This window comes from Triturus cristatus, chromosome 10 (genome assembly GCF_964204655.1).
Source record: "Triturus cristatus chromosome 10, aTriCri1.1, whole genome shotgun sequence".
Taxonomy (NCBI): Eukaryota; Metazoa; Chordata; class Amphibia; order Caudata; family Salamandridae; genus Triturus; species Triturus cristatus.
Window position 1 is genome coordinate 134,475,048 of NC_140593.1, and position 11,131 is coordinate 134,486,178.

General features: G+C 45.1%; 1 protein-coding gene across 1 annotated transcript in view; it reads left to right on the top strand.

Moving 5' to 3' along the window:
• The window catches only part of SH3BP5 (SH3 domain binding protein 5), a 225,354-nt gene extending 214,935 nt beyond the window's left edge, over nt 1–10,419 (top strand). Inside the window, exon 9 of the mRNA XM_085630638.1 lies at nt 8,210–10,419. Coding sequence (XP_085486764.1) covers nt 8,210–8,421 — 212 coding nt within the window. The 3' untranslated portion in view covers nt 8,422–10,419. The remainder of the gene's footprint in view (nt 1–8,209) is intronic.
• Nucleotides 10,420–11,131: the final 712 nt, after the last annotated feature.

The following is an 11,131-nucleotide window of genomic DNA, read 5'->3' on the forward strand; positions in this document are numbered from 1 at the left end:
GTGGGTGAGACTAACTCTTGTAGCGCTCCTGGCTTACTAGTAATTGCACACTGCTGCACGCCGCTGCACGCCACACAGTGCTGCATCCTCACACTGCTACACGAAACACTGCTGCACGCCACACACTGCTGCACGCACGCCGCACACTGCTACATGAAACACTGCTGCACGCCACACACTGCTGCACGCCGCACAATTCTACACAAAACACTGCTGCACGCCACACACTGCTGCACGCCGCACACTGCTGCATGCTGCACGACACTGCTGCACGCAGCACACTGCTGCACGGCGCTGCACGCCATACAGTGCTGCATGCCTCACTGCTACACGAAACACTGCTGCACGCCACACACTGCTGCACGCCACACACTGCTGCACGCCACACACTGCTACACGCCACTGCTGCACGCCTCACACTGCTGCACGCCGCACACTGCTGCACTCCACACACTGCTTTTATGCAAGTTTATGCTACTGACATTGTAAATGACAATGCCTTTTATTTGTTTTAAAACCAAAACATAAATAAAAGGCATTGTAATTTTACAATGCCAATAGCTCAAACTCTTATAAATGCGAGACCTATTGCATTGCAAATGCTTGTTTTAAATAATTGTGAGTGATAATGTTCCATAGTTACTCCCTATGGATCAATGAATGGGCTTGTCTCGTATGTAAGAGACACTTTATAAACAGGCAGTAAACAGCAGTTAGTATAGATTTGAATACGGTACAAGTGTGGTATTCTGAATGAACAGTACAATAGTTCAACAATTTCTTTGGATGTTTTATGAAATATGGGTTTAGTAAAAATAAGCGGTGTGCCCCGATTCACAAACATTTTTCTGTGAGTGGGTTAGACTAACTCTTGTAGCGCTCCTGGCTTACTAGTAATTGTACACTGCTGCACGCCACACAGTGCTGCATGCCTCACACTGCTACACGAAACACTGCTGCACGCCACACACTGCTGCACGCACGCCGCACAATTCTACACGAAACACTGCTGCACGCCACACACTGCTGCACGCCACACACTGCTGCACACTGCTGCATTACTCACTGCTGCACGCAGCACACTGCTGCACGCAGCACACTGCTGCACGCCGCTGCACGCCACACAGTGCAGCATGCCTCACACTGCTACACGAAACACTGCTGCACACCACACACTGCTGCACGCCACACACTGCTGCACACCTCACACTGCTGCACGCCACACACTGCTGCACGCCGCACACTGCTGCACGCCGCACACTGCTGCACGCCGCACACTGCTGCACTCCACACACTGCTTTTATGCGAGTTTATGCTACTGACATTGTAAATGACAATGCCTTTTATTTGTTTTAAAACCAAAACATAAATAAAAGGCATTGTAATTTTACAATGCCAATAGCTCAAACTCTTATAAATGCGAGACCTATTGCATTGCAAATGCTTGTTTTAAATAATTGTGAGTGAAATTGTTCCATAGTTACTCCCTATGGATCAATGAATGGGCTTGTCTAATATGTAAGAGACACTTTATAAACGGGCAGTAAACAGCAGTTAGTATAGATTTTAATACGGTACAAGTGTGGTATTCTGAATGAACAGTACAATAGTTAAACAATTTCTTTGGATGTTTTATGAAATATGGGTTTAGTAAAATAAGCTGTGTGCCCAGATTCACAAACATTTTTCTGTGAGTGGGTGAGACGAACTCTTGTAGCGCTCCTGGCTTACTAGTAATCGCTACTGCCATTCACTTGTAAGCCAGTGTGCTGCTTGGCCCACCCACAGATGAGAACCCCCCACCTCCGTTGGCCACTAAGCCCTCTAGGAAAGTGCAGACTACTTCAGATGTTCTGCAGTTACAATGGAATAATCATAAAGATCAATTCTGATTGGTTGAAAGGTGGGCCAGTCAGACTAGCAGGACCACCTAATTGTTCAGCCAGTCTGATTGGCTACCCTTGAAAGATTCATAATTGGCCGCTCTGTACAGACCATTCTGATTGGCTCCTTGGTTGCCAGAAAGCACTTGAATTCCTTTTTGTTAATAGCAATGCTGAAACAGGCAGTGTCACAACCTGTTTAGCATCACATTGAACAAGTTCACCCATTACTAGTCATGAGAAGATGCCTCATTTTCGTTCATACGTTTTCTAGATGGAGGTCATAGTTTGTTGTTTTTGTCAGGGCTAGTAGTTTACTGAGATTTCAAGAGTATTGATCTAAGAAAAGGCTTTTCTTTATGGAAGTAGTTTCTTGTAACAGGTAAACCTATTTAACATTCTTGTCAGAAAACAGATTCTTCAATATAATAAAAAATCTCCATCCGGGAATCACCAGAACACTTCTAAAGTAACTACAGTAGTTATCATCATGAAATTCAAATTTCACTTGTTCTGGTTCCATTGATGATTTCCCCCAGTGTATTGAGAACCCCAGCTTTGTTAGTGTCCTTGTGACACGCTGTGCGTGTTCCTCGCATTTTTCGCGTGAACTTGCCTTTATTAGCCAGTCGTCGAGGTAAGGATACACGTGAATCCCTTCCCTCCGCAGGTACGCTGCTACTGCTGCAAGGCATTTGGTGAAAACCCTTGGTGCGGACTTTAGACCGAATGCCAAGGTTGTGAATTGGTAGTGATCCTTGTTGATGGTGAACCTTAACAGATTCCTGTGCTGCCTGTTCATTGGGATGTGCAGGCAGGCATCTTTGAGATCCACGGTGGACATGAAGTCTCCGTCTCTCATTTGTGGGAGTAATTCTTGTAGGGATGTAATTTTTAATTTTTGCGTCCTTACGTACTTGTTTAGGAATCGTAGATCCAGGATGGGTCTTAGTGTTTCGTCCACCTTTGGTACCAGGAAGTAGTTTGAGTACACTCCCTTGTTCCTTTCTTTGAAAGGTACTGGTTCTATGGCCTCCTTTTGGAGTAGCTGTAGTGCTTCCTCTACGAGTTGTGCTAGCTCTTGTCCTGAGTGTTCCCTTCTCTTTGGTTTTTTGTTTGGGGGTCTCCTTTCCAACTCTATGCAGTATCCGTACTGTATGATGTTGAGTATCCATTTGTCTGTTGTTATTTTTCTCCAGTCTTGGAGGAAAAATCTGAGTCTGCCGCCCACCGGTGTTGCATGCTCGTAGGCGTTTGGTTCGTGTAACCCTCTTTTGTTGGTTCCTTTGTGCTCTACCCTTGGAGGGATGTTGTGGGTGAGCACCCTCCTCCATGCGAAGTCACTTTGAGGCGGGTTGGTCTCCCCCTCTTCTTCTTTGGCCTCGTCCGTTCCCCCTACTGCGAAAGGACTGGCCCGAGGCTGGTACTGCCAGTTCTGTTTCTGCTGCCCCTGTTGTCCGTGACCCTCGCCTTGCTGGCCTTGCTGGAATGTTTGATGTGATGTTCCCGGCTAGTTTCCTCACCTTCCGTAAGGTCTCCGTGTCGGGGTACCTCTTCTCATCCCTCTGAATTGCAGGGCCCCCATGGACCTCGCCGTCTCATTCTCTTTTTTGAGTTGGGTGAGTTTCTCATCGACTGGTGCCCCGAACAGCGTTTCTCCGTTGAAAGGGGTGTTCAGGATGTTGTTCTGTACCTCTTGCTTGAATCCTGAAATTCTGAGCCAGGCCTGTCTCCTTTCAGTGATTCCTATTGCCATCAGTCTGCTTGATGTCTCTGCCCCGTCCAACGCTGTTTTAAGGCATGAATTTGCTATATTCTTCCCCTCTTCCACTAGATGCGTAGCTCTTTGTTGGTATTGCTCGGGGAGATGCTTGATTAGGTCCCCCATTTCGCCCCAATGTTGGTACTGGTGCCTGTTCAGTAGTGCATTGGAGTTTGCCATGCGCCAGTGCATTGCCGCGTTTCTCTCTATTTTTCTGCCAGTGAGGTCCATCCTTCTGCTCTCCTTGTCAGGAGGTGGTCCAGAGGTTGCCGGAACATTGGCCCTTTTTCTGGCTGTAGATGCGATAATGGAGTCTGCTGTGACAGATCCCTTGATGTATGGAGGGTCCTGGGAGGAGTGTTTATATTTTTTCTCTGTTCTGGGTGTGATGGATCTGCATGTTGCAGGGTCCTTGAATGCCTCCTTCCCCTGGTTCATGACACTCTGAAGCATGGGGAGGAACTGGCTCCTAGTTTGGATGGGGAGCAGTGTCTCGAGTAAAAAGTCCGCTTTCGGTTTTTCCTCCTCTAGTTTCACGCCAAAAGCTGCAGCCGTGCTCTTTACGACCATGTTGTAAGCCCCAATATCATCTGGCGGCGAAGGCCTCGAAGAATAAGTCTCCAAGGGCTCTTCTGGATTTTCGGCGTCGAGGTCCTGCCATTCCAGGTCTTGCGTCGACAACGGCGCCGAGCCGTAGTTAGATTGCTGTTCCTCCTCCTCTTCTCCCTCATAGTAGAGGTCATCTTCCTCTTCTTCTGGAGTTTTCGACTGCTCTTCTGCGTCGAACTCGTCCTGCTCTTCGACCTCGACGATAACCGTCGGTGGTTTCATTGCGATTGAGAATTTCTTCATCTTCTCGTCGAACTCCTTCTTCCTTTGAAGGATGCTCTCCATCTCCGCCTCGAGCCTTCTCTTTTTCTTCTCCATGTCGGAGGCATGTTCGGCGTCGAGCGCTGGCCTTTTCGACGGAGCTTGCATCGACGCGACCTTGTCCTTCGTCGTCGAACGCCCAATCTCGTGGGCCTGTTTCGACGAACTTTGTTTTTCGGCGGCCTTTGGCACCTGGGAGTCCTTCTCGAAGGATCCGCTGGGCCTTTCTTCCTTGGATCCACTCGCAGTCGTCGAAATTTTCGGCGCCTGTGTTCCCTTCGAGGACTTAGACTCTGGTTTTCGAGAGTCAGTCTCTGTTTTTCAGGGCCCTTTCGGGGTTTTTGTGCTCGATGTCTCTCCTACCTTGTCAGACGTCTTCTTATCGGTCTCTGCGACCGTGAAGTCATCAGGTCCCTCGGCGACGTTGTCTTCATCGTCGGTGGAGAGGCCCAGTTCGTACAGAGACGGGGCCTTACCTTTTCCTTCCATGTTGTAGTTGGCTCTCCTCTGCCTCTCTCTCTCTCACCCTGAGTGTCTTCGGTGTGAAGGCGGAGCAGACGTTGCAGTCTTTGCTCTCGTGGTCGACTGGCAGGCAAAGGTTGCAGACCGGATGTTGGTCCTTCTGCGCGTATTTGTGGTGGCAGTTACGGCAGAATTTAAAAGGTGTTTTGTCCATTCCTGCACTCAGTGTCCCTGAGTGCGCATTCTCCGTTGGACGTCGAAGATCTCGAGGATTTCCTCCTTCTTCGTCGTCCCGGCTCGATGTTCTTCCTGTCTGTAGTCTGCTTTAATTTTCCTTCGATGAAACTCGTGCTCTTCATCTTTTTTCGTTAAAAAACTCTGGAGCTTCTCGGTGACGATCCAGACCCAACGGCGGAAAAAAGAATCTGAAGATGGCGCCCCAAGGTGGGACTTCCGCAGGAAGCATGCCGACGTCACGAGAAGTACACCAAATGGTGGGACGTCGACGCCCACCTGGGCTACGGAAAAAAAAAAAAAGACAAAAGAAAGACTACGATTCCGGACCCAACCACCAGATCGCGGAATAATGCACAGCATAGTGAATCCAGAAAGATTCACACTGCAAAACTGTTATTGTCACAAGTTCCATATTGTTTGGTATCACAAAGGCTCCGATGAGCCAATAATCATCTTCTGCTTTTTTCCTTTCATCCAACGCAGCGCTGGAACTTTAGTTACTGCACTGCATGAATTTTTTACAAATCTGGGTCTGGTGTCTAACCAGCTTATTACTCCCTTTGTAGGAAAACACACAAAGGGTGACTTGTTTGATGATTAGTGGACAAGTGTATAATATTAAAAGAAACCATATGCACATAGCACTTGAATTTGTAGTTTTAGTTGCCAAATATTTATAATCACAAATATATCCCCCATCAGTTCTAGCTTTCTTGCTGCAACAGTGAAAAACATGGCTCTGCTCTGAGGATTTTCACCATTCCATTGGTTACAATCTAATACACTTCTCTTAATTTCTCTTCTCCTGCTCTGTCCCTCTTCTCCTTTTTATATGTGTGGACTTTTCAGGCTAGACAATTCCTGTGATCCTGCTGAGTAAGAGAAATGGGATAAAGTGGAATACATCAGATGGACAGAGACATAAAAAGAACAGCATAGAGAGAGACATCAAGTAGAGGAAGAAGGGAGTAGAGATAATGTAGAATAATCTTTGTGGTAGGGAGAGGAGTAGAGTATATAGTGAAAGGTGAGGTAGCTCGAAGGAAAGATCAGGAGTGGTAGAAAGAGGAAGACGTAGGTAGAGAAAGGTAATTAAAAGGGTAAAGTATTAGAGTGTGGTAGAGAGACGGAGAAGCAAATGTAGAGAGAGCGAGGCAGAGAAGTACAGGACTGCAAGGAGTGAGGTAGAAAGAGGTTGTGTAGAAAAAGGGGTGAATTAGATAGAGGTAAAGACAGTGAGAATATGTTGAAAGAGAGACTTGAGAAAAAACAGATACACGTTATAGAGAGCACATGTGCAGAGTCAAAAGAGCAAGTTGAGACATACATAAATAGAGAAGCATATGTGAGATTTATATAGAGGTTGAGATTTGTGGGAGGAAGATATGGTGAGATAGAGAGAGCTATATAGAAAGATGTTGAGGTGCAAGGGGTGAGTTGAAATGGAGAAGGGGTCCAGAGAGAGTATGTGTTTGTGAAAGAGAGACAGAGAAAGAGAACGATTGATGATTGAGAAAAAGGGGTAGAAGTAGAGTAATAGAGGTAGCCAGAAAGGAGTAAGATACTTAGAGAGGTGACGGAAAGGGCACAGAGATAGAACAAGAGACAAAGGAGGTGGCGAGGTACTAAAATTCAAAGGTTAGGTATTGGGGTACAGCGAGGTGAGGTGGGGAGGGAGATGTGAGGTAAAGAGAACTGAGATATGTTACGAGGCGGGGTGAAGTAGAGAAAGTGCTGAGAGAGAGAGGTAAGGTACTGGAGACGTGTGGAGAGAGAGGTAGAGAGGGGAGGTAAATTTAGAGATGAGGTTATGTGAAAAGTGAAGTAGATGGAGGAGAGCTACAGGGAGGCCAGATGGGAAAAGAACAGTCAGGGTTGTAGTAGAGAGAGAAGTTTGCGAGTGATAGGTATAGCTGCAGACAGAGTAACGGAGAGAGGGACAAGGGCATGAGAGAGAGGAAGGGAGAGAGATGAAGTTGGGTGAGGTATATTGGTTGTATTGGGAAAGAGGAGAGGTAGACCAAAGTAAGGCAGAGAGAACTGAGACAGAGAGGATGAATATACATAGAAAGAGAGGCCTGTCTTAGTGGACTGATTCAGCCATTCAACCTGCAGGTCACAGGTTCAAGTCCTGGCGGATCCAACCACTTTTCATCCTCTTGAGTTGGATAGAATGAGTACCATTGAAATGATTAATAATTAATACCTGCTACTAGTGCTTAGAGATAAGGCAAATATTGTAAGTGTAATAATCATTAACATCAATTTTATTTTTAATTATGTATAGCAAGGTCCATTATTGAAAATTACATGAATCATTGTTCTTCGTAACACACTGGGAAGCCTACTTGGTACTTGACTTTGATATGGGAAAAAACCCTAATAGCTGAATTGCCTCAAAATATAATGTTAGCGCCACTTGCAGGTGAATCGTCCAATCCTATATCTTGTTCAAGACTGATAACCAGTATTCAATCAATCAATCAGGGAATTTTAAGCGCTCTACTCACCCATGAGGGTCTCAAGGCGCTGGGGTGGGAGGGTCAGCTCCGGTCAGTCGAAGAGCCAGGTCTTGAGGGTCTTCCTGAAGATGTGCAGGGTAAGTGTGCGTCTGATGTTGATTGGCAGCCCGTTCCAGGTCTTGGCTGCAATGTAGGAGAAGGTTCTTCCACCTCTTCTTGCTCTGCGGATGCGCGGGGTCATCGGATCAGAGGTTCCTCTTTGGTGCGAGATTCTGTTGTTGAGGTATTAGGGTCCAAGTGTTGTGGAGGCATTTGTAGGCGTGGGTGAGTATCTTTAAAGACACTCTTTTCTTGACGGGGAGCCAGTGGAGGTTACGCAGGTGCTGGGTGATGAACAGCTGGGTGATGAACAGTTTAGGAGAACCTATCTTGAATAACCTCTTGAAGCCACCTAGACCACTGCTAATTTTCAACCCTCCTTTCCATGTTTCTGTTGAAAAATGTAAATAACTTACCTTATCTTCTTCACACAGGAGAAAGGGCAGAAGGCTCAGAAAACAAAACCAGTGACCGAATAAACAACAACGTCAACAAAAGCAAATCCACAGATGTAAGCATCCTGGACAACAGAATGAAGCAGCTCTCGCTGTACTTTAAGACTGCTGGCAAAGCGCCTAGTGGCGAGAGGAAAAAATCCAAGCGCTCTCTATCTGCGGCCGGCGCAGCCTTGCTGAAGGGGATGTGAAGATGTGTACGAAAGCGCATTAAGGACAAATTCTTCCCAAACCCTGTGTTACCAAGTGTGTGCCAAATCATTGGTGTTCTCGGACACAGCCCTGCACTAATCTTTGATGACTGAAGATGTTTTTCAACAAGACCTCCTGTGCTTGTACGGTCTCCATTACCAAGGAAAATGTGTTGCATTGATAAGCCGTCCTCATTGGCTGTCTAGCCCAGCCTTCATGAAGAACATTGTGTATCCTCACCTCTTAAGCAATAACTCCAGCTTGTCCTTCAACATACATGCTTGTAGGTGTTCAAACCCAAACCTTCATGAGAAGGTGTTTGGTTTCTTTTTTTAATGTTTTGTACCATGGAATGCTCCATTGTTGCATTCCGCTTGTAATCATTGATAGCGGTGTCTGTATCAACCAGAAACTATAAGATTTTGTATATGTTCATGTTGTTTTGTAGTTGTGTGTGTCTTATAAAGTAGCAGACTTCTTAGGGCTGATCAATGGGAACCAGAGAGCAGACCATGCTCTGGGGCATCTAGAAGTGGCCAAGTGGAAAATACTAAAAACAGTTGTATAACATTCAGCACTTTTGAACACAAGAGCAGCCTTATTGTCAGATTAATAAATTTACAGCAATTTTGTAAGATTCCAAATGGCAACATAGACCTAAAAATTCAGGCTACAGAAATCGGGAGTTAAAAATAAATAAATCAAAGACTGCAAAAATTATGATATAAAATAAAGGTACCCACAAAAACTTGAACTATACCACATCTAGTCAAATTCAGTTTTTCATCTACAGTAGAACAGGCTTAAATTACTGTTGCAACTCCACTCCAAGAAGGCATGGAGCCAGTGCTTAATGGTCGGATTAGGTGCTTGTCGATTTCTGTTAGTACACACATGTTGGTGTGGGCTTTATTTTGCAGTCTGTATTTCTTTAGCCTTTACTTTAACATGCGACCATTTAGGAATAATTGAACAGATATTGGCATATTTACTACCTCTTTTGTTCCACCTCATCCCAAGGATTCTCTTCACGCTTTACTGCTCTCCACGTTTTTTTTGCACAAATTTCTTTACTTGTTGCACATCTTTGTGTTTCAACAGTTTCATGGGCTTATTGAGCAACTGCCGCACTGATGTTCTGAAACTTGGACTTTTCATTAAAGGGCATGCCTTGCCTCACAGACTCTGCTCGTGCCCTCACACTAATGTGTGAGAAGAGCTGGATACTGGGTTAGGTGATCAATTTGTTAGGAGGATTTGTGAATCCCAGCTTCGTGACACACAGTGAGCTTGGGCAAATCACTTCCTCCCTTCTTCATCAGCCATTTAATTTCAGACAAAACCTAAGGCTTGAACTGAGGGATGGCTGAATGAAGCCTCAACATCAGCTAGTTGTTGATTTCTTTGGTAGTCCTGCTGCTCTAAATCCGAAATATAAATAAAGTGGTGTACCTGTCAACGCTCCCCGTCTGGAACGTCTTCGGACATGAGGATCCACCCACTGTGTTTTTGTTATGGCGTATTTTGTGTAGGAACAATGGCTGCTGCTACTCCGGTACGGCGCAACTGTGTGTTAATGTTTAGCATCTATAAGCTGCATTTGCAGAATTCATTGTGCGATTATGAAGAAGCGAATGTGACCACATGGGGCTTGCCTCATCAAACCCTAGTGCTAAACTGTTCAGTGACCATAGAGAAATCGTTGAGAACTTCTGATTTGCACCTGCACTTCTGAAACCCGGAAATGACGTCATGGACAGCAGAGATGTCTTGTGGTTACAGAACTTTGAAATAAAAAATGCTGGGACCTGGGTAGCTGTTACCACACTTATAAGCATTGTACTGTGTTTTTGAGTAATGCCCATGTATTATTTTTATTATTTGAATCCAACATTATATTCAGTGCTTTCTGTTGAGATGTATCTGCTGCTGTGTTGTCTCGGCCACCCGGCTGGTGTTTGTGTTAAGTAAACGTATATGCTATTTAGTGACAGTAACTATGTTTTTCCAGGTCTTTCTTTTGCTGTCTTTTATCCAGAAGTCTGTGTTTGCATTACACTTCTAGAAATGTTTTCAAACTTTCTTAGTGCATCAGAATGCATATCTCTTTCTATATGGAAAGGATGATGAGCCTCAGACCAGAACTGAAAAGACAGATCATTATCTGCCGATATTAAAGAGGGTTTTAAAATGTAATGAAAACTTTTAAAATCCTGGCAAAAATAAAATCAATTACTTCACAGGTAGGAACATTTAGAATGCCAATTCTCGGACAATTTTGAGCAGCTATAGCAGAGACCAATGACAGGAACTTAAGGCTATTTTCCAATATATTCCTGAGCAATAGGAAAAAAGCATGGGGAGTTATCCAAGTAGAAAACTTTGTTTGCACCACAGGGATTTGCTGTGATTTTGATGCAGCTGATAGACAGATCAATACCTTAGGAAATGTACTTGACTTTGAATCTCATTATTCAGACAAGGCGTCGAGCAACATTTTCTAAATATGCTATTTGATGAAGAGCCTGTTTTTGGCCGCAATGGTTGATGAGAACATTAAAAAGGATATAGAAACGGGTAAATCCATGGCCGCCTTTTGACAGCATTGCCCTTATTACATAAAGGCACAAACACGATGCCCTGTGTCAAGCCAAAAGCAGGCGCATTACACTGACGAGCCGCAGACATCACCACAGCATCAGAAATCTC